The sequence below is a fragment of the Meleagris gallopavo genome, chromosome 13, assembly GCF_905368555.1.
Source record: "Meleagris gallopavo chromosome 13, MGAL_WU_HG_1.1, whole genome shotgun sequence".
NCBI classification, from domain to species: domain Eukaryota; kingdom Metazoa; phylum Chordata; class Aves; order Galliformes; family Phasianidae; genus Meleagris; species Meleagris gallopavo.
Genome location: NC_139416.1, coordinates 17,260,731 through 17,284,497, shown reverse-complemented (window position 1 = coordinate 17,284,497; position 23,767 = coordinate 17,260,731). Strand labels below are relative to the sequence as shown.

Below are 23,767 nucleotides of genomic sequence, written 5' to 3'. Positions count from 1 at the left end.
GGGTACTGCAGGTCTACCAGAATGGTTCCTGGCTTTTATCCAGGTTGGATATTAGGAATAATTTCTTCTCCCAAAGAGCAGCCAGGCACTCAAAGTGCACAGGGAGGTGGTGAAGTCACCATCCCTGAAGGTGCTCCAGAACCATGAAGATGTGGCACCTAATGGGCACGGTGGGATGAGTTGGGGTTGGACTTGATGGCCTTTGAGGTCTTTTCCAACCTTAGTGATTCTGTGATTCTAAAACAAGCCTTAATTTAGGAACAGCACATCTGTGTCTGAAGCGTGGGCAGTTTCTATGCTAAAAATACAGCCACGTGTCGCATCTTTTTCTGTCCGTGAGTGGGTTCTGGTTTTGCAGTGTGCCTGTCGTGCGTCCCACTGCCCTATGGCTGGAGGGGGAGTTGGCTGGGGAGGGATGTGGTTGTTATCAAAGAATTTGTGATGAGCTGCGGGATGCTTAAGCAATGGCCAATGGCAGTCAAGTGTGGGGATGTCTGGTTGGGTGATTGGGAATGCTGGGGCCATCATGGTGGGGGAGGCCAAGTGCAACACAGCCATGCTGCTGCCTCCAACCCTTCCTACACCCCAAATAAATCTGTTTTTCCCAGACTTTACCCAAAGGCCAGGGTTTAGAATCGTAAAACTATAGCGTCACAGAATCATCAAGGTTGGAAAATACCTCTATGATCACCAACCCCACCCCATCCCACCATCCCACTGACCACGTCCTGCAGTGCCATATCTCCATGGCTCTGGAACACCTCCAGGGACGGTGACTCCATCACTTGCATGGGCAGCCTGTGCCAATGCATCCCCACTCCATTATCCACAGTTTTCCAGCCCTGGGAACTCCTTTCCAGACCAGTTAGTATCTCCTGGTTGCTGCTGAGAGGAAATTCAAGAGGCCAGGCTGCAGAAGGAATCCTCCAGCACCTCTGCTGAACTTTGCAGACATTTCCCCGAAGGGCACAGACAGCATTAAGTAGAACTGCCAAGCTTTTTTAAATAACCGAGTGCATTTGCGCACGAGGAGAGTGATTCGATGTTTGGAATAAAAGAATAAAGTTGGAAAAAAATATAATAAAAAGCAAATCAGCTTATGGTAATGGTAAGAACCCGTCAGATCAAGGAACAGAGCGTAGAGGAGGGAGAAGAGAAAATGGGCATTGGGAAGGATGAAAAATGCAGAGAATGAAATTAGCAGCTGCAGCTCCTGCAGACAAGATGCTGGTGGGAAGGTGTAGCTCTGGGAGGAGCTCAGGATCAGCTCGGTCCTGCAATGAAGGAAAAGCATTTTGGCTCAGAAATCAAATACAGAACATCAGCGAGACTCAGCCTTCTCAGGAATGCCATCTCAGCAGGTTTGTGCTCTCATAGTTGTAGAATCATTATGATTGGAAAAGACCACTAAGATCATCGAGTCCAACCCCAACCCATCACTGCCATCCCCACTGAGCCTGGATGTGTCCAGCCGTGGAGCTGAGCTGACCTCCTCAAAGGGAAAACTCATAGGGGCCAAGCTGTGAGCATGGCAGCCTGATAACACGTAGGGGAGGAACGAAGGAAATGGTTCACATTCACTGGAAATCAATTAAATTTCAAAAATCAGTTGGGAAATGGAAGGATGTGAAGATCTCCGAGGATATCTCCATGCCTTGCCATCCTGTGAGCTGGGAGAGATGCTCCATGCCAGACCCAGAAGCAGCACCCAAAGTGGCTTCAACTCATTGGTAACACAGAGAAAAACATTTGTAGAGTGTTTCTGGGTGAACATCCCAGCAAATAAAACACGAGATCTCCAACAGACCACCGTGCTGCTGCAGGGACTCAGCACCACCTGCTTCTTTCAGCAGTCACATCCATGATATGTAATAAAGTCCCTGTGACCACCAGGGGCTGAGCGATGCACACTGAGGGTCTTAAGCTGCCAAATTAAAATGCCCTCAGAATTTCTGGAAAAAAAAAAAGAAAGAAAAGAATTTCCTAATGACAGAATATTGCCTCAACGTGAGGGAATTCCCCATTGTACCTCGTCCTGACAGGTGAAGATGGATTTCTCCCTGAACTAGGCATGAGCAATCATGGCTTGATTACATCTGTTATGTGCAAATGAAGTAAAGCTTCAAAGCAGTTTTATACACACCCACACACACACATATATATATACATATATAGTTGGCACTTTAAAAGGTCCTGTTTCACAAAGCAGAAAATAATTACAAGTCAAATCAATTTGGGGAAAGAATTCAGATGAAAAATGTGTGGAAAGGGAGAAGCCCTTAAGAATATTTAACCCCCAAAGCAGTAATGCAGACAGAAATCTTTGTTAGGAAACACAGCATGGCTTGGAAAGGAAGTGAAAGAGCCGCCAAGACCAACACATAAAATATAAACAGAGAGAAAGAAGGAAAGGGAAACTGTTAGTAATTAATAGACCTCAGATGCAGGGGGAAATTAAAGGCAGAAGGAAAATTTCCAAGATTTTCAAGAATCTCACATTAATGTTGGGCCAATACTACAGAAATGGGGGATTTATCAGTGATGTAGAAATGCTCAGTGCAAGTTTCCTCCCGGTGTCTGGTTGAGAAAAGACAGGGTGCTGACAAATCGCCTTCCGAGGGCGCAGAGGAGGCGCGATGAGATCTGTGAACCTGTGGATCTGAATAACCTGCGTGAGCTGTATGGGAGGTGGCCAAGAAGAGCTGTCTGGAGAATGAGTGGGGATTTTCAGCAGGTCTTGGAACAGTCACCAAGAGCAGCAGCAGTGGTGGGAGAAGGTCAGCACTGCGCCCACCAAGGATGGTGTCAGAATGGGCACCAAAGATCCCGAGGCTTTTATCGTGGGAGGGATCCCTGACGAGTGATGTGACCCAACACCCAACCTGATGGGTCAAGAATGAACGGAGGGTAATGCAGTGAATGGTGAACAGCAGCTCGGGGAAAAACAATGGTGGTGAACTCACTGAGGAGTTACAGGTTTGTCAGGGAGAGACAGTTGTACTGGTGCAATACTTTCAGCTTGCTGATGATTGGAATATTGGTGGTCACACGGATGGCTCCTTGCCGACACCGAGCAGTGCCCCCATTTCCACTGGGCTGGAAGACACAGCCTTGGATATCTGCTTGATTTTCATTTTTGCTTCCTGCTCATTTCCTCCTCCTGTTAATTGAACTCAAGGAGTAAACCGTCACTTGATGTTATCCCCAAGTTTTCTCCTATCTGCTTGGTCTCTAGCTGCTAAATTACCCCCGAACCAATTAAAGACCAGAATGATGTTGCAGCAAGCAGGACTGCTGCTAATCTTCCGGTAGATTGCAGCTGATGAAAGTGATTGAAACTGTTGGAAATTACGTTACTTGAAGGAGGTCAGCCTTCGAGTTGTAAGTAGCATTTTTCTTTTTTAATATGTGGCTGCTTCAGTGCTAATAATCTCTCGCAGGTCAACAAAAGTCAAGACCTGGGTGAACCAGAAAGAGAAACTCCTGAGTGTCCTTGGGTTTAATACCAGCCCGCAAAGAGCTTAGGAGAAAATGACGGAAGGTTTTGCGTCCTGCAATAACAGTGCTCACTGTCTCACAGGGGAAATTGGTTTGCAGAGAGAGGAAGGATAGAGATGGCTAATGGGCATGTTACAGGCATGTGGGCAATAAATTACCTCGATTGTCTTCTTTGTGCTGGCCATGGCCTGAGTGCATTTACTGGTCACCGAATGTATCGCATTAACCTGCTGCATACAGTATGTGGCTGTTCATCCTGCCAATTACTGCAAATCTAATCAGCTTTAGCCGGGTAAAAATAGAGCCAGTTTCCGTGTGGAAATCAAGAGGCACAAAAACAGCAGCAAAGAAGCTGATCCTGATCAATGAGCACACGGGAGGAGAGAACCTGAGTGCCGGCAGCACGGAGCGCGGCGCGATGCCTTCCCCCTGGGTGTCAGATGTGTTCTTCCTGGGGCTGATATCCTCCTGCATCACCCATGGAAAGAGCTGGGGAGTGGGGGGACTGTGGCCACAGCTTCTCCTTGTGCTGGTGTTCTGCTTGCAGGAGCAGATCCCTGATTTGAGTGCGACGCCGTGCTGAAGGACGGAGATGGCTCTTGCCATCTTGGATGGCAAGTGGATGGCACTGCAATCTTGGAAGCTGAAAATGAACCCAATGGAAGACACTGTGGTTTGTCTTCAAACCTCAAAGTCTCACTTCCTCTTTTATTTTACCAGATCACTATAAATGTGTGTGAGCTGCTCGCTCACTATAAAACCCAGCCCTTTGCTTTGCCCTCCTCATCCCAGCGGGCAAAGGGCAAACCTCTGCCATCGGTGACAGCAGCAGCATCTACCCAAAGGGACTCAGCATCTCAGCCACTCACATCCCTCCCTATTTTCACAGATTGGAAGAGAGCCACGAGGCTCACTAAGGCCAGCCCCTGGCTCCGTACAGCACCAGCCCAAATTCAAACCCTATTTTAGATTTCCACCCCAGTACTCCGCCTGGTGTCTACCTTGGCACAGCACAAAACCCAGGCTGACCAAAACCCAGGCTGACCAATTTTCTGTAGCTGAAAGCTGCTCGTAAACACGACCAAAGCAGCCAGCCTTAACCCAACGAAGCCCAGCCGTTTGTTTCAAACCTTTGAATTCTCTGTCTGAGACCAAGGAGTGGGAACACTGCCGATAATTACGGGACATCTGTCACCCGTGTGTTCCTGCTGGTTTTGTCAGGAAATGCAGCTGACATAATGTGATGAGAAGAAACCTGCTTTGGGAAGCCATTCAGCATGCTGGTTTCCATCTCCATCACCACACTGTGCCCTGGCTGCTCTGTGGAAAGGCCGGGGAACCCGAATCTGATGGGAAAACCATACCCACCAGTCCTGAGATGGGCTTTGACCTGCATGAGATATTAAAAAAATACACAATTTGGGGAATTTTTGCTGTTGCTTGGGGACTGTTTTCTAGAAAAAATGGACACGAAAAGTCTTTTTTTTTTTTTTTTAATTTTTATTTTAATTCTGGCAGCTCTGATAAATTCCATGATGTTTTGCTCTCCAAAACCTGCACTGCCCCTTCAGCATCTGTCAGCACACAGATTGTCTGATTTTGGGACAGGTTCTCCTCTCTGCCACTTGCCATCCTCAGCAAAGCCCAACGTGAACTAAACTGTGGACACCTAGCAACCAACTCAGCTCTGAGGTAGTTTGGCACCAGATTAGACAGATGGGATTATGTTTTCAGTTTAATGGAGATGCTGGTGTACTTATTTCTATGCGAGTAATGAATGTTTGGAAACGCTTTGAGCACTGCAAATTGTAAGGACAGTGTATTTTACTGTGCTCAGAAAGCCAGTGGCAGTAGTTTCCCAGAATTGTTTGGACTGTAGCAATAGAGATTTATAATTCATAACAAAGAAGAAATGTCTTTCATTGAAGCAAGAAGACACAGCAATGTAAAAGAGTTGACATTACTCTGTTCTTATGAAATACAGTCATGCAACAGTGAGGATATTTTTTTTCTGAGCGGACAAACAGCTACATTGGGATTTAGCCCATATTTGTGTAGGTTTTCAAAAAAAGATTTCTTTTTTAAGTCCCATTTTTTAGGGCATTTAAGCACTTTGCAATCTGGAGTAGCGTATCTAGAGTACCTGAACACACAGAACTCCTTTGCTGCCCAAAAGCTGGAGTGGAAAACTGTCCTACATGCTTGGTGAAAAACAATGAACCTCCAGGAAACTGAAAAAACTGGATTCGTGGGGTTTCAAAATCTGCTTAAGGAATCAGTGAGCAGCACTCCGGAGTGGTTAACAACAAGCAGTATTACATGGCACCTACTAACATGGGATAATCCAGGAATGAAAGGGTGAGGGATAAAGGAACGTCGCCCTAGGACGGTGAGACACAGAAATGAAGGCTTGAGAATCTGAAAGCATCAGATTAGCCCAGTCATCACTGTCATGGTACAAAGGAGGCAGCAGGGATGGAGCAGAAAAGGATGTTTCAGTTGGGAATGGATGGAACGCACCCCTTGGTCCTGCCAACACAGCATCCCATCAGTACTGGCACTGGAAAATCCTCTGGCATGGGGGAAAAAATGGCTTTGCTCACTGCAGACACAAGGGGAGGTGGGGAGCTCCCTGAAAGCTGTGGAGCTGAGGATTCACAGAATTATAGCACCAAATGAATATCAGCTTCAGTTTCTTTCTTATCTCCAGTGCCCCAACCAGGCGCCTTCCATAGTGAGCTGAGCAGCACATTGAGGACTGGATTTTGAAAGTAAGGGTGTAGTGGCAATGCTAAGTCACAGCTTGAAGCAGTGGTGGAGCACCTGGTGGGAAGGCAGGGCCAGCCCAGGGGAGCTCAGGTGTGTGCAATGTGCCTGAGTGATGGAAGGGCTGGAGCCAGGATCCACCCCTTCTCAGCCCTCATTTAAGGGTTGGCAGGGGAGGTGAGGGTATCTTGCTGGAGATCCCTGTGAATCTGAGACCTTCTGAAGACAAGTGAGTTCTTTCCTTTGTTTCTGTGCCCATAGCTGTTGCATTTGAGCATATTTTCAGCAGCTGCAGCCTGGGACTTTGCTGCTATGCTGCAACTGCTGTGTTTCCGTAGTGTTACAGAGGGGCTCAAGTCTAGCTCTGGAGAGAAAGCCTCCAGGTTATTTCTTTAAGATCAGCTGCAGGCACTCAGTTGATTATCAGTGCTACTGAGCCTTCAGTTTGAATCTTCAGCTCTGGATTTACTGTCCCATCACTCCGCACCTAGCACTGAATGCAGTGAAGCATCATCTGTTCCCCCTGCTGCGCTCTGTCCCATCAGGACTCACCTCTACATCTGTGCATGAATCTCCAATGCTGCAATAACATTGAAGGAGGCAGCAGTGGGGCATGTCCCAAACAGGAAAAATCACATCTGGAAATAATTGGAACCATCTGGAATGATGGGTTTGCACTGGGATCTCGCTCTTGCTGTGCCTGTCCTAGTGTCCCAAAAAGCCCTCTGCAAAGCAGATCAGGCAGCTGTGTATTGCCCAGGTTTACTTCCACCTTGAGTACTTCTTACGTTTGCTTTTCTGACCAAGCCCCAGATTTGCCCATTGCTATGCAGCACATGCTCCCATTCCACTGCTGTGGGGATTTTCTCTTCTTGCCCCAAAACGCTGCATTGAGCCACGCACACCACGCTCCTCCCTAAATACCCCTGGATTATGTTTACTTCACAAAATGCTTCGGGATCACTTGGGAAGGAAGATGTCCCTAAGCATAAGATGACACTATCCTCGTGTGCTTATTTCCACGAGTTGCCATTCCTATGAATTGCAGCCCAGCAATCTGCTATTCCAGTCCCATGAAATAGGAGCGTTGCAGGGGTGTGGAAGGGGCCATCAGCACAGCAGGAAGAGAGCAGTGAGAGCTCCCCATGTGCCCCAGCCAAATGGTTCTCATCCTTGTAATACTGTGACCGGGACGATGGCCTCAGTGAAATGCAGCCCTTGGCCAAGTGTGCTTTTATTGCAGGATTGCCGTCCCAGACTGTCTCACTTGCTCTTCTGTGACCTATTGCATCATGTGTCAAATAGACATGATTTTTGGCATGGGATGCACCAGGAGGACCAGATCAGCCTGCTCCCGGAGCTCAGCCTTATGGTCAGTGCTAATAATTTAGCAACATCTTTGTTGAGAGGAAAGGGCCATGTTCTCTCAGTTGTTTGGGAGTCACTCGATCCAAATGTAACCAGTGACAGCCATTCAACAGTTTTCCTGGAGCATCACCTACTAAGACTACACTCATTTTTTTGTTTCCACTTTTTGTGCTTAATGCTATATTTTTCTTAATGATTATTTTCCCTTGATGTTCAAACAGCACTCAGAATCCTAGACAGTGTGGAAAGCCCATGCCTGGCTGAGTTGCTTCAAAGCACATCTTTACATGGGATGCAGGAGAGACCCCTGGTACTTCCCAGCAGCTGGGCTGGAATCCTCCTTTCCTGGAGATCAATGATCCGAATCACAGCTGCCACATCAGCCTTTCCCCACCTGCATTTCACTGCGACCGTCAGGTCGGTGTGGTTGGGCAGCCTGAGGGCTGGATATGGATTTGGCCTGTCCCAAAATGTACAGGATAGAGTCACATTTCCCATAATTTCTGGGGTCTGCAGCAACAGTAGGTTCCTGGCACCCTCTAATGGAAAAGACAAGTCACTGACTTGCTGTTCTGCCAGCCTGCCTTTCTATTTTTAATTTAATATCCCAGTAATCATTCCCAGCTGGGCAAGATACAGCTCACACCAGTGCAGACCCACAGCATGAGCTGAGCAAATGTCAGGGCTGCACAGGGAAGGAGCGACAGCCCCGAGCTCAGAATTGCTGCTTTACTTATGGAAATGAGAGGCAAGAGCTAATCAGCTCTGACATTTGTGCCTTGGTTGTGAATTTAAGACACGTGCTGTTGTGCTAGCAGTGTTATGTGGCCGGCCCTTCCCTTGGTGGCATTTTGGGGGTTATTTTTCCAAGCTTGGCAGCTGAATCTTTGCCAGTGGGCTCTGGAGCTGAACTGAATTACTGCTTGGATCATATGTTGCTTATTTTATTTTTTTTTAAAGCTCTGTGCTTTGTGATACATGTAGCTGAAGTCCTATGTGCAGCCCTTTGGCAGAAGTCTTGCTGGCCATTTAGAGGCATGGAAAAGGCCACATAGATGGTATTCCTGCATCCTCAGTAGAAGAACTTTGGGGTTTGGGGATCAGGATTTTGGCTTCAGAATGCAAGTTGGGCCCTGTAGGGATGGCAGTTCCTGTGGCTCTGTCCCACATACTGCCCTGACACGGACACTGCCTTGCTAGGAGAGGGTGCAGGCTGTAGGGGGGACCTGACCATCCATGCCAGTCCCAAAGCTCTGGGTTTGCTGTTGTATGTAAACTGAGCAAAGGTGTTGCTTCCCTTTGGCAAAAAGCTCCAGGAAAACAGTGACAGCAGAAGAAAACAGCAAAGAGTCCTGAGTTTGGCCAATGTGCCATTGCTGACAGAGCAAAACCGGGGCTGCCCAGTAACAGAAACCCATGGAGGGCTGCTGGCCCTTGGGATTGCTGAGCACAGGGGATGCGTTTTGTCGGGAAGTTTAAGGCAGAGCTCTGGAAGCAAAGGCTGCTGCTGGAATTGGGCAGCTTGCTTCTAAAATCCCGTTAAAATTCTTTTACTTTTAGACTCGGGGTTTCCACAGCAACAAGACACACAGCTCTCTGCGGAGATCGGGGCTATAAATAAAGCCTGGATCTATAGTTGTGATATTAGCTATGAGGGCTTTGAGGAATCGCATGTGGTGACGAAGTGAAAGGCTCAGTGCTGAAAGGGAATGTGTTTAATGAGGAAACGATTTGGATTTCAGTTTGGATTGTGGCTTTCCTTTGTTCAAAGCCACCAAGCACAACACCTGGTAAGGTCCTGCCTTATCAGGGTGGCGTTGATGTCTGTAGGATCGTTGGAAATGGTGCCCCACAGTCTCTGCTTGACACAGCTGTGCCTTTCAATGGATTTCTGACAAACCAGAGGTGGCCTTCAGCTGCTGTTCCACAGCCCCAATCCTTCTGGGGAAGCAACGAAGCAGCCAAGGCTGGGACAGGCCCTCATAACCCCATTCTCATCGCACATTGCTGCCATACAGTGACCCCATGGCTCTGCTGTGTGTGCCATCTTTACTCAGTGAAGGACTTTGTGTGCTAACTTGAAGCACAGCTCTCGATCCTAATTGCTTCCCTGGAGTGGGATTGCTGTGGGTCACAGTCAGAGGGCAGGAATTTGGTGTGCAGGACCTAAAGGAGGGCTGCCCTCACCTCTCCACATCATCTCATAAACAGAGCTGCTGTCCCAGAAGGAAGGGTAAATAGGAGCTGCGTTAGGAGCAGGGAGGAAATTAAATAGCTATCACATGGCATACAAACAAGCTTGTCAGGGAGAGGGAATTGGAGGCTTGGAGCTCGCAGAACAGATTTGTATACAGTAGTGAGGAGGAGGAGATGAGGAAGGAGAAGAAAGGAAACACAAATCAAAGAGTTATTTGGAGTTTCCTCTGTTGCAGACAGAAGGTCCGTGTTATTCAAACAGATGTACTGCGTGTCACCAGTTTTCTGTTGTTTGTTATTTTAAGGATTGTCTTAAGGAAATAAATTCCACTGGAAGGCTCTTTTATACCCATTTTAGGCAGTCTGTGGAGAGAAGCCCAAGGAGTGGGGCTGGGGAGATTCCTCCAGGCTGAGCTGTGCTGCTGCCCCTGCAGCGATGGAACCTACTGGCAGCAACCACTGCTGCTGCTCCCCTGGCAGAGATACGGGAAGATAAGGTCTGCTGGCACAGAGGTGGGCTTTGGTAAAACCCAGCTAATGCTGATATGGGGCTGCTGATCTGTCAGCCTCTCCTCTGTGCCTGGAAAGATCACGGAGCAGATCCTCCTGGAAGTTTTACACACGGAAGAGAGGGGGGTGATATGGGATAACCAAGCCAGTCTCATTCTACAGTGGCTTAACTGTGTCAGTGGACAAGGGAAGAGCCACTGATGACATCTACCTGGACTTCAGTGGGGCCTTTGACACAATCCCCCACAACATCCTTCTCTCCAAATTGGAAAGATACGGATCTGATGGGTAGAATTGTTTGGTGGATGAGGAAATGGTTGTGAGACTGTGCCCAGCGGGTGGTGGTCAGTGGCTCAATGGAGGTCAAGTAGGTGGGGCTCAGGGCATCTGATAGAGCTGCAGGTGTCCTTGTTCAGTGCTGGGGAGTTGGACCAGATGGCCTTTAAAGGTTCCTTCCGAGGCACAAGCTGTGGGTCAGCTGGTGATTCTCTTTTCCTGCAATTAACCGGTCATCACACAGTGTAGAAGTAGCCCTTCTGATGTGAGACACAAAAAAAAAATTGGAATCAATAAGTAACACTGAAAAACAAGAGGCATTGCAGAGGAAGCAGGCATCATGCCCATTCTCTGAGGGCTCTGTCCTGCTCCCACTGAAATTAAAAGGAGTTTTGGAGTTGGCTGCAGTGGGAACAGGATCAGTCCTTAAGGCACTAATTAGTACAGCTGGCTGAATAATGCATAATGAGTAGTTCATTCAGCTAATTTCATCTTTTTTTTTTTTTTTTTTTTTTTTTTTTCCTATTCATGAATTGTCCGTGAAGCAACCTCAGTTTTCTCATTCTGGTTGTGGTTCAGAAGTTATTTGTGGGCTTCTTCAGGGAATAACCCCCAGGGTGCCGTTGCAGCACACATCTCAGCATGTCAATATTTGGTGTTTTGCACAGAGGTGTTGGAAGTGCAGGGCAGGTGGCAGGGAGGGCATGTGGCATTATCTCTCACTGACCTGATAGTTCTGGAGCTAGCAAGTGTAGCATGGGTTCTAAACATTGCAAAGAAAAATTGAATATATATATATTTTTAAGTATTTGTGCGTGTTTCTTTCTTTCTTTGTGCTTTCTCCTCGAACAGATTGAGCTGGTAAGTGCAATTCCAACCCAAAGCCAAGAGGGGAGGGATGTGATATGAAAACACCCCAAGGAATGTCACTGGAATATTCAAGTAAACAATTCCAGACTTTATTTTCCAGATGTGGCCGCAGCAAAGACCAAATTAATGCTGTAGAAGGGCTGATTCCAACATCAGATGTGGGACACCAACTGCAGCCTGGGAGCTGTGCACCCATCCTGGCTGTTGGGAGGGCACCCATGGGGAGTCGGATCCATGGCAAGGAGCTGTGCCAGCTCTGGGACAAGGAAATGGAATCGCCCAAATGAGACTTTCCTGGAGTGGGTGGGAGGAGGGGAGATGAACGTAGCGGGAATTGAAGGGGAATAGCAGGGCTGCGATTGGGATGGTGGGAAGGGGGAGGCAGGGAAAACCAAGGATGTTTGTTTTGCAGCGGTTTCAGGGATGAATGCAAGGAGGAAGGAAGCCGGGGGCAGCGTTTTGGCAGACTGGGGCTGTGGGTTTTCGTGCTGAGACAAACCCTGCGGGGAACCAAGCGAAGCCAGAAGGCTGCGAGCATCTCCCGGGGCCGAGCAACCGCAACCCAGGGGGCGGCTTTATTTGGGGGGTGGGCAGCCTTATGGGTGATGCCTCCAGCAGGAAAAACACCCCGACAAACCCCAATGTGGGGTTGTGTGTGCCCGGCAGAGGGCAGTGCCAGCCGCCCGGCACATCGCTGCCATCTGCAGCCACCTCCGAGCCCCATCCCAACCGCACACGCTCCTTTTATCTTGTGAAAGACAAGGGATGCTGCCGGCCCGACATCTGGCTTTTCTCATTACTTTTTCTCACGTGATGTTTTTCTGTGCTCTTCAAAGCCGGGGTTTGCTTGTTTGTTTTTCAAAAGCAAGAGTTCCAATCCCAGCATCTGTGAGAAACCTTACAGGAAATAACCTATGTGCACAGAAGTACTCGAGTGCTCACGCCGTGGCAATATTTATCTTTCCCCTCTGTATAACCAGACAGGTGGCACGCAAACCCATTGTTTGCTGTGTCCTGCCAGCAAAGATTGCTTTGGGATCAGAAAACTGCAGCCCTGTGGGGTTTGGGGGGGGATGGGAGAAGTGGGCATCAGGCTGGTCAAAAGTGAGCAGTTTTGGGAACGGGGAGTGAGGTTTTTGAAAGAGGGCAGGCAGGAGGGGATTGCACTGAGCCATGCTTAGGATGCCCAGAAATGCCAAACAGGTAAATAATTCTGCCTGTTTAATGACAAATGTTGAAGAGCTTCTGAAAACAAGCAGAGAACTATGGAGAGCTCTGGGAAGAACCCCTATGAGGAGACCTGCAGGCTGGAAGCTCTGGGCAGGGGGTAGAGCTGGGCAATTCAACAGGCCTTTAGCCAGCAGCTTACATGGAGTTCTCCCTCTCATTTCAACAGGTAGAGATTCTCGTCTTCTTTTCACCCCATGGATGAATTACAATCTGAAATAGCTCCTCTTCCATAGGGCTCAGTTACCCACTTCACACAAACCAATTTTCATACGCCTTCGGACATCCCAGCAGTGTTGCATTGAGTCCAACACACACAAAGATGAAATTATAGTGGTGGATGTGGCTGAGGTTGCTTTGTTGTGCTGCGTGAGGGAGAAGAAGCACTTCAGCTGTGCTCCTTGTGCTGCAGCATCAAGGCAATGTGAGAACAGCCCAGACCTTTTCAGAACAGCTGATGGGTGAGAACTGAAGTGGATGTGTCCAGAACTGAAAAAAATGGGTCAGCACATTCAGTTACAGCTTCTCCACGTGCTGAAAGTATGAAAAGAGGAAAATAACTGCGCTCTCAGTTAGTATTTACCAATTATTCCAGCAAGGATTGTTTGTCTCAAGTGTGCAGAAGGGGAATTTATACAGAGAGATGATGGAGGGAACGGGATGGTTTTGGTGTCCAAAAAGCTGCTCTCCTTCAGGCATGTGGCTGCACCCAGCACGACCTTCACTCCTGGAGCAAGGAGTAACATGAGCTGCCACAAAGCTGATTTATTTTGCTGAGGGTGGTTCCTTGCTTTGGATTGCAAGGGCTTCATGCAGAGCTGTTTCTGATCAAAGGCTCCCGGTTCACACACTGGGCTTCAGGTTAGAGACTGCCTTGCTCAGCACGGTGCTTTCAGCATGGATTAATGCTGGCTTAAAGACACCAATATAGGCAATGAAGCCACCAGAACTTGGTGTCTTCCTGCGGGCTGCCTGCCTCCCACCTCAGTGCAATGTAAGCCTCTCCTAAGGGGCTCAGAGAGCTTCCTCTGCATCTCTCTTCCTCCAAGGGACAATACTGGGCACGGCAGGAAAAGGAAGGCCATCTGGTTTCCATTGCACGACGGATTGCTTGCAAGCAAAGCACGCTGAGAGGCTTCGGGCTTTTCAAGGACCCTCTTGCAGCAGGAGCCGCACAGAAGCAGAGCTGTGCAGCTGCACAGTGTGGGACGTTATGCAACCCCAGCGAGCTCCTGTCAGATGCTCGCTCTTGCATTTCAACTGGACCTCGACGAATGCAGTTCGATAGGCTGCGATATTCCAGAGGGAAACGAAAAAAGGGATGAACGAGCAGTCATCCCTTTTCATTTGGAATTTTTGACAATCTGAAGTCAACTGCCAAAGCAACACTGGTTGCAGACAACCCCGTTGCCACCACCACGGCCCCTCAGGGCGTACAGAACTCCCCCCCAACCTGCCCGCCCGCCCGCGGCCCCACACAAAAGCCGCCCGCTCCCGCCCCTCCCCTATTCAATCAGCGGAAGGGGGCGGGGCTAAGCGGGCGCTTAACGGTAGCGATTGACAGAGGGAGGGAGGTGGATGCAGCGCGCCGGCAGCCAATCACCAGCCGCGAGTAGCCGGCCGGGCCAATGGGCAGGGCGGTGGGCGGGGCCTCGCCGCGGGGTCAGGCCGGGAGTGGAGGCGCTCGGTCGCTCCTTCTTTTCTCTCTCTCTCTCCCCCTCCCCGCTCCGCGCCGGCTGGGACGCCTCACCGCGGGATCCTTCCGCCGCGGGCCGTCCGCCTCCGCGCCGCCGTCAACGAGGGATTCTTTCCCTCGGTCGCGTACGTCGGAACCGCTCCGGAGGAAGGCCCGGCTCTCCGGGACGGAGGATGGAACGGCTGAAAGAAAGAACCGGCCCGTGAGGGAGCGCCCGGGCCTGCTCGGGGCCTGCCGGGCGGGGACCCCGCGGCCAGGCCGCGCCTCAGCGCTCGGGCCTGCGCCCCCGGCGGCCGCCCTCGGGGGGCCTCGGCCGGGCCCTGCCCGCCGCGGGGGGCCGCTCCGTAACGCCGGTTCCCCTCGGCCCCCGGGGGAGCGGCCGGCAGCGCGGAGGGGGCGGTGCGAGGGGTGCCCGGGCGCGTTCCCTGAGGGCCGGGGGTTGGCGGAGCACCATGGTGGAGAAGCGCTGCCCGCGGTTGCAGCGGGACGGGGTGTACCGGTGGTTTTCGGAGCTGCCCTCGCCTCAGAGAGTGGAGTTTTTGTGCGGCCTGCTGGATCTGTGCATCCCGCTGGAGCTGCGTTTCCTGGGAGCCTGTTTGGAAGATCTGGCTCGGAAGGATTATCATTCGTTGAGAGATTCCGAGATCAAAGCCAACAACCCCGCCGATCTGGGCAGCCTCACCAACCTGACGGACGAGGTGGTGCGCAGCAAACTGCTGGTTTCTCTTGCCTTGCTGGGTTCTGCCCACCGCGAGGCCGCCGGGGTCCTTTTCCGGACCCTCACCCACATCGATTCCGTCATCAACAACTACGGGCTGCAGCTCAACGAGGGCCGCACCGGGGATGAATTCCTGTTGCTTTTCACCATGGCGTCCAACCACCCCGCTTTCAGCTTCCACCAGAAGCAGGTGTTGAGGCAGGAGCTCACCCAGATCCAGAACATCATGGCCAGCACCAGCAAGAATCCCAGCAGCTCTGCCCTCAACTCCATGGCGACCTATCCTGGCTGCCATAAGGTGGGTCACTGCGGGGCGCCGTGCTGTGGCTTTCAACCTAGGATCGTAGAATGGCTTAGGTTGGGGGGGAGCTTAAAGATCATTGAGCTCCAACCTCCTGCCGTGGGTTGGCTGCCACCACCAGATCAGGCTGTCCAGGTCCTCATCCATCCTGTCCTTGGGCACCTCCAGGGATGAGGCACCCCCAACTTGTCTGGACAGCCTGGTTGAGTTCCTCACCACCCTCTGAGTAACCTGTATTTCCCCCTTTTTAGTTTAAAGCTATTCCCACTTGTTTTATCACTATTAGACTGTGCAAAAAGTCGCTTCCCCACTTGTTTACAAGCTTCCTGCCAGTACCTCTCTTCTTTCAAACCCTTCTTTTACTGCAGGTTTTCTAGAAGTAAATGGCAGCCTGAGGGCTTGACGGGTCATTCCCCTGGTTGATGCTGGGGTTGAAAAGAGGGGGTGTGAGGAGTTCTTGTCTCACTCCTTGAGAAGGAGTTCACAAACTGATTAAGAGGCATCACTTTGAACTTCAGCTGGTTGTTCCTGGGAGTGCTTCTGCTTCCCTGCTTCTGCCTGGTGCATGGAAGCCCAGTGATTTGGTAGGGGGAGCGTGTGTCGTATCTTTAGATGTGGGGAGAAACATCTGTCTGAAAGTGTTTTCCTGGAAGACACTGGAAGGGCAGATGAGCTTGGGGAGTAGCTGCTCAGTGGCAAAGGCATTGTGGTGAGTTTGGGTTTGGGGCAGGCAAACGTTTGGAGTTGCTGATGTTAAAGAAATGTGGCTGTGCATCACCCTGAAGCACCTGGGCGTTGATCCTGGTGTCAGAGGTTCACCATCATTAACTTGCTATGCAGCTTGGCACCAATGAAGCTAGGCAGCATCGTTCGAAAGCGTGCTGTTGTAATGAGATCTATCAGCGAGCAGCAAAGTGCTCCCAGCTGCCTTCAGCTCGGGAGTCAGGCTGCCCCATTGACTGCCTGTAACCTGCTTGGAAGTTCAACCCGAGTAGCAGGGAAGTGGGTGTGTGAGCAGTTACAGCCTGCAGCTCCCGAGGCTGCACTGACTCAGCCAGCAAATAAACACCTTACCTTTCTGCTGGGAGAGACTGTGTATACCTGAGGGCTACAGAAATCTCTGCATTGGAATAGTATCCGGAATAAAGCTGTTGCTGAGGGCTCAGCACGGATTCTGTTGAAGTTAAGCACTGAATCTCAATCTGAGACAGAAGTGTGTGCTCACCCTTCTGCTGAGTGCAAATTGCTTTCTAATTTTGTGTTGGTTTTGGATACTGCTGCTTTTTTTTTTCTTTTTCCAACTTTTGTTGAGAGTTCTGAAAGTGATTTCTCTTTATCTTCCTTTTCTGTGTCTAAACAGTGCTCATCCTTAATGTTTCATTTGAAGGGGAAGGAGCAGAGTAAGGCATTGCCTCTATTAACTTTGAACCTGTATGTGAATAAAACAGACGTGGAAAGAATGTTTCACATAGAAGGGTAAAACAGAAACCAGGATGAGCTTCCTGACACTGAGCTGCTCACACCTTCCCTTATACAAATGATGTGTGGACCCTGAGATTGAAAGACTGCAATTCATCCACAAGTTTTCCCAAAACAAGATGATCAGAAAAGGATGTAATTACATAGGCAGGGGTGTTTTTCTTAGGCTGTGCCTTCAAAGCTTCGGGAGTAGTGCATATTTTATGTAGGTGAAAAGCTCCACTGCTACTTTAGTCGATTTAAGATGGACGGAGGATCCATCCCCTTCTTCCTGCCAGCACTGAGGTGCTGTCACTTCTGCAGTCTCTGAAATGTGTGTTTTGCTTGAACAGATTTCCTTTTTTAAGATCCTCGAGCTCTTTGGATGTTGATAGCTTGGTCATTTTGCTACTTTTAGAGTGAGTAGTTGGCTTAGAACAGCAGTTGGATGAAGTAAGTGGAAAAAAAATGCCTTTCTCCATTCAGCCCCGTTTAAGTATGCACAAATAAATTCCAGCGCTGCGGATTTGAATCTTGTGATGTTACCAAGCTGTGTTGTGACAATACTTGTGTCGTAACATCACCTAGGAAAGAAAAAACAGCAAGAGAAAGTGAGCTGCCCTGGGCTGCTGCTCCTCATCCTCTTCAGACCTGGAGGAGAATTCCTTCTCCAGAGCCACTTCTCATCACTGCTGCTTTACTGCAGCCCCAGTGACACTAAGCTGGTGCTTGGAGACAGTGCTGTGTGATCACCTTTCTCCGTGCACTGAGAGATCTGTTCAGATCCCTGATGATCTGCACGCCACTTTTTCAGAGAGATGTGAGAAGGAAGGTTAGGCTGTTGGGCAGCACTTTTTGCAGTCAGTTCGATTAATATTGATAGATATAAATAGATATAATATAAATAGAACTGAATAATAGTCAGTTCTATTAAAATATGGCCCAGCTTGATACTAACTGCAACCATTTTTCCAAAGGCTTGGAGCTTGAAACCCATCTCTTTCTTTCCCATCTCTTTCTTTCCCATCTCTTTCTTTCCCATCTCTTTCTTTCCCATCTCTTTCTTTCCCATCTCTTTCTTTCCCATCTCTTTCTTTCCCATCTCTTTCTTTCCCATCTCACAGTGAAAGAGCTCCAAAAAGGTTGCATGCAATACGGTCAGTGGTGTGAACAGATGATACAAAACTACAGTAGAAATCATGATTGTTGGAGTTGCTTTGGGGTGGGTAATCCCACGTAAGCCTGGCTAGCCATGCAAGTCACTGCTCCTGCATTGCTGACTGCAAGGAGGCACAGAACAGCTGCTGCTAACTTCTTGCTTTAAATTCTGTGCTTCAGGATTACTGGTTTATATCCATCTTAACAAGATGCAGAGGAGAATCATAGACTCATAGAATGGCCTGGGTTGAAAAGGACCTCAAAGATCATCCAGTTTCAACCCCCCTGCCATGGGCAGGGTCTCCAACCACCAGACCAGGCTGTCCAAAGCCACATTCAGCCTGAGAAGGTGGCTATGGCTGGCTCTAAGGAGGTCAGTAATTATCAGATACGTTGTTTCTGCTTGATAGTACAAAGTGAAGGTTGAGTTTTCTTGCCCTGAGTAGGGAAGACCATCCTCCTCTGTGGAGCAGGCTGTAGTTTTAGACTGTAAGTAATTTCTGCTGTCCTGCCCTGCTTTCTCTGTTGCTTCGGCGCAGTGTTAATGCTTGCAGGACTTGAAGTGTGGGTTCTCCAAACTTCTTGTTTGTAGGTGTGCAATCAAAGGTTGGGTGTTTTTTAGAAGTTGAATCGGCATAAATTGTCTTCAGCTGAAGCCCAGGCATCTACTTAAAGCCTTGCTTTTAAAACTTCTGTTCCTACAGGGCTTGTATTTTTAGATGAAAGTGATGCACCAGAGTTTTCAGCTGTTTCTGTACCTTGGGATGCCTTTATCCTGCTGTCTGGTTTTGTTTTTTTTTTTTACCTTTGCCATGAAGGAAGCAGGATGGTACCTGAAAGCTCTTTGCTGTGCTGAGAGCTGAGGCTGTGGCTCTCCTCATAGTGCAGCAGCTAGAAGCACAGGACACAGCAAAGCCATGGCTGAATGTGTGATCCACAGGGAAAGAAGCATCTCAAAGCTGTCTCCGGGTGCCACACAGATGTCTAATCTGAGTAAATTGCATCCATGAACACCACTTCTTAGTGGAGGTGAAAATGGAGTGCTTTTCGTTCATTCTTGGTTATTTTAGGGGGGCTTTAGGGATGCTGTCCTTACAGAACCCCTTATAATTATGTGTTGTACATAATGAGTACAGGAGCTTAGTCAGACACCAGAACTCCTCTAGGTGTAATGTCAGTCTCTGCACAGACTAATGTTTTCTATGAAGTCTTGTATCATCAGCACTGAGGATGTAACTCCTAGAACAAGAAGGGAAGGTTGCTCTGCCACCTTGTATTTCTGAAAGTTGCTTAATTAACTCACTAAGACCATCCTGTGAAACAAGGGAAGTAAGTTGATGCTTTGGCTGCTTAGCACCTACTCTGCCTGCTGGCTGTGATGAGAGCTCTCCAGGGCAGCAATCTGGCTGGAAGTTCAGCTGCAGAAGCAGGGTCAGAAATAGGTCTGAGCACTGTTTGTTTGCAGCTGAATGGAAATAAGTTGGTGACAGTGCAGTTCTGTGGCTGTTCCAGGTTGATAGCTTGTGAATGGGGAAAGAGCTGCTGCCCAGTCAGCTTCCAAATAGAGCACCAATATCTATTTCCAGTTTATAGCATAAGGTGCTGTTTTTCAGCTGTGCTAATTCCATAGGCTTAGCTAAAATTTAGCAATGACTGAAGGCTTCTGGACTTGTGTAGAGCTGATATTCTGAGGGGTCTCCTTCAGAACCTTCTCTGTTAGTTTGTGCAGCATTTGCTGCAGGTATTCAAAGTGCATACCCTGTCTTCAGAAATGCTCCTGGTTTATATTCCAGCTGTGGAATGATGAGCTGGAGAAGTCACCTGCTTGGTAGGTTGAAACAGAGCCCAGGGTAAGCAACCTAGCTGTGACCTGTCAAGTGTTGCTATGGCTTTTGCTAGCTTTGTAGGAATAGAACAGATTGTGGGGAAAATGAAGTTTTAACTTCCTATACAGTGTAAGAAAAGGTATTTTATAGCTTTAGTAGTTTGTAATGTTAATAGTAATTGCTGGCTAGAATCAGATGCTAATTCATGGATATCAGGAGATCAGTAATTGCTATCTCAGGAATGATCTCATTTCCAAAACCACACCATGCTGAGCAGTGGGGCAGGGCTTTGGCTCCCAGCTGGGGTTGTGTGCCAGTCCTCAGGTGTGCACTGAGTCCTCTGGGTGCCTGAGGCAGCGTGGCTTGCACACACCTGCTGGAGTTCTGGTTAAGAAGTGTTGAGCTTCCAATTCTGATGAATTTCTTGCCAGTGCTCTTGTTTGGAAACTTCTGTCCAGCTGTAGTAAAATGGTTCAGTCTTGAACCTGTGATGTTCATCAGCTTAAAATACAAAGGAATCCTTGGAAGTAACATTGTTCATCACCACCAAATTCACTTCTGCATATTGGATGCTGCTACACAATGAACTTGATTTTAAGAACCTAAATCAGTTTGCTCAAAAATGGGCTGTACCTCCAAACACTGGGGGGAGAGCAACCAAAAAGACAGTGGTGTTGAACTTGTTTGTTCCACGAGCTGTCTTCCCTTTATTTTTGTGCAGGCTTCATCTAAATGCATTCCACTTTATCTACTCTTTTATCTACTGATGATCTACTAAGCATAGGATGTTGAAGACCTCATCTCTTTTGGAGTGGAATGCCTACCATGAGGTGCTGTACATCCTGAACTGTACCAGGTTTGTGTGCAGAGCCCACTTGAAGAGCAGAGCCAGCAGTAGGTAACCACACCTAACAAGCATTCCAGTGTCTTGACTTCAAAGGCACTGAACAGCATCCTTGTTTGGAAACATTTAGCCATTTGGTTTAGTATTGGTGTGTTTGAATTGCTAACACTGAGATCTTGTCATTCTTCTGTGATTAGGTGTAGGCACTGCTTGCTGGCAGGCTGGAGCACTGATTTCCTCTTCGGTCTTCTCTTAAATATGCAGTGGTACAGAAGAGCCATTAGGGAAATGCTTAGGGTCTCATGGCTTGGATTACACCAGCAGACTTCAGAACTGGGTCTGACCATTCTTTTACCTCCCAGACACATACATGTGGTTTCTTATGCCTACAATGGCAATGTAGATACTGTAGCTCTAAAGTCATGCAGTGTTGGCGTTTTAAAGACAGATGCTATTAAGGACAGGAGGCTTCTGGAGCAGAGTGGGTCGTGCTGTGCTTTGAATGCTTGAGAAGCTGAAGGTCCTCTTCCCTTCTGATGTCTGTGTGGTTGGGAGCGTTCCAATACACAAACAGGGACACAGACCTCAGAGCTGGGATGGAGAGCAGGAATGATCCCAAGGGCTGGTTATAAGGAGCTGTGTTTTGGTATTGAGGGTGGTGGTGGTTGTTGTTGTTGTTTTGCTTGTTTGGGTTATGGGATAAGTGCACATCTTTGCCCTAAATGGTCACCAGGTCTTGCAATTGGCATTCATACACAGCACAGTGCAGTGAAAGCTCTGTTACTGTGCAGTTGGTGTATATTTCTGGTATTAATGAAGTATCTGCAATTCTTTAAAAGATTTTTAGTGGAACTTAGGCTATACAGTACAATCCAGACTTCTTTGGTCTGTCTGTTCCAGTGAATTTGTGGTGGAGCCTTGTAGCAAGCGGGTGATTATCCTGAAGTATTTAAGTACTGCATGCCTCGTTTCATCCTAGTAATGGCCTCACAGGACAAAAGCAACCGATCTATTATCCTGCTTTACTGTGAATTGCCTTCTCACTTCTCTTCCTACAAGAGCTGCTGTTGAAAAACATGGACACATGGACACATCCCACTTGTGTCTGGTGCTGCCTTTTTGACGGGCACAAAGTGTTGGAATTGCAATGAGCTTCTGGTAGCACCTTCAGCTACCTTTAGGTCCAGCAAAGCCTCCAGATGCGTGTAAACCTAAGTGTGGAGCAGTGCTGAAGGTTTCAGTGGCTATGAGAGAAGCTGGATGTGTCTGTGGGTGCTCCTTAAGCATTCGGGGGGAAGATCAGTAAAACCCTTAATCTGCCAAAGGAGTAATTTTAGGCACTGGGAGTTAGAGGTATTTGCATCTGTAAGTGAAAGCAGGCTGGTTCTGAGGCTGTGGTTCTGGTGGTGGCTTGCTGCTCCCCATCCTGCTCCTTCTGGGTTTCCAGTCCTACAAGCTTTAGGGCTTTCCTTTCTTGCTCTTCTTTCTGGCCCAGACTTAACCTATTGAGCAATGTTGTGCATCAGCAGGCTGACACTGGAGTGTTAGCAATGCATTTCTTCTAAAAGATTTGGGAACCCGAGCTAGCTATCTGTTGGCAAATAGCAGCTTATCTGCCTAAGCATGCAGGGGCTGCAGCACTTCTGCAAACAGGATTGCACCGTGTTAAAGACCTTGGTGTTAACCTCAAAATAAGCTGCTGTTAATGCTCACTAATATGAAACTGCCAGGAGTGAATGGAGCTGACTGTTTTTTTTTTTTCCCCCTAGACTTCAGTGTTTTGATTCCTGACTGTTCTGTTCTGTGTTATCTGCATTGGCCTTAAGACAGGTCAGCTTAAAACTATGAAAAACCTTTTGGAAAGGGGACTTCTGAAGGCGAGTAATAACAGAAGTGCTTCTGTTGGGCTTTCCTGCAATATCAGCTCCTTTCAGCTGCAGCCATAGTGTCTCACTTAGCTGACTCCATTCTTAGATTGTGCTCACTTTTTTCCTGTGTAATGCATGCCTTAATAGGGATAGAAAACAATATTTTAGCCCTCTTGATATATACTTTTTTGAGCAACTTCTTCTTTTAGATCTGATATCATCGTTTCCTTAAATTATAGGTTGTGCTACATTTTAGGTAGCAAGCATGTTGATTTGTTAGCATTGGCTCCATTTCAAGCTAAATCAGCAAATACTTTGTTATTAAGCCATATATTTTCCCTGTTCTGTTTAGTTATTCTTAAGGGAACGCATGATTGCTGTTTTCGCTTATAAAAGGAAAGTAACAATTCTTACCACATTGTTTGACCTCTATCAGTCCTGTCATTTTTCTGAAAGGCTTTCCTGCATGAAATTGATGCTGTCCCTGAGGAGTGCAGCAAACAGTTCCTGCATCTGGCACCATGGATTTGCCACGTTTTGCTCTGCCTTCAGCTGTCCTGCCTGGTGGCAGAGCTGTGTTGGGCAGCAGCTGTTGGAGGAAGCAGCACCTGTTGGGGTGAAGTGCTCCTGGTGAGTTTGTGATGTGCTTCCTGATGGATAAAGTCGAGAAAGCACTGCAAAATCCTAAACCAAGTAAAATAAAATCTGTGCCTGTTGGTACAGCTGATACTGAGAAGGAAATAATTGTGTTCTGCTGAACAAAAAGATGCTTGCTGACAGTTAAAGAGGGAAAGATGTGTAATGGCTGAAGTTCTGGCAGTGGCTGCATCGTGTACCTTGATGCATTTGATGCCTGCAGTCAGCAGCAGGGCTTTTCCTCAGCCAGCTGCAGGCTGGTGTCACCCAGGGACCCCTTGGGAAGGATGGACTGGCTTTGCTACCATGGAGAACAGGCATAGGAGAATTCAAGCTGAATCTCAACCTGCCATTAGTTATGGTGATTTTTTTTTTTGCTCTTCATTATGGCAACTGCTTTAACTTAAAGGTTCAAGAGACAAGCCTGCTTTTCATTTGGAAAACCCCGAGTGTAGCTGGGAGCCAGCTGCTTTGGTATGGAGGGGAGTGGGCACAAATTTAAAGTAAAAGCAATTTAACCATCTCTTGTGCACCCATGTGAGTGTGCATCT

At 48.3% G+C, this 23,767-nt stretch overlaps 1 protein-coding gene across 1 annotated transcript in view; it reads left to right on the top strand.

The window, feature by feature from the left end:
- The first annotated feature begins 14,356 nt into the window (after positions 1–14,356).
- ZCCHC14 (zinc finger CCHC-type containing 14) overlaps positions 14,357–23,767 on the top strand; it is a 46,185-nt gene continuing 36,774 nt past the window's right edge. Inside the window, exon 1 of the mRNA XM_085234661.1 lies at positions 14,357–15,423. Coding sequence (XP_085090787.1) covers positions 14,860–15,423 — 564 coding nt within the window. The 5' untranslated portion in view covers positions 14,357–14,859. The remainder of the gene's footprint in view (positions 15,424–23,767) is intronic.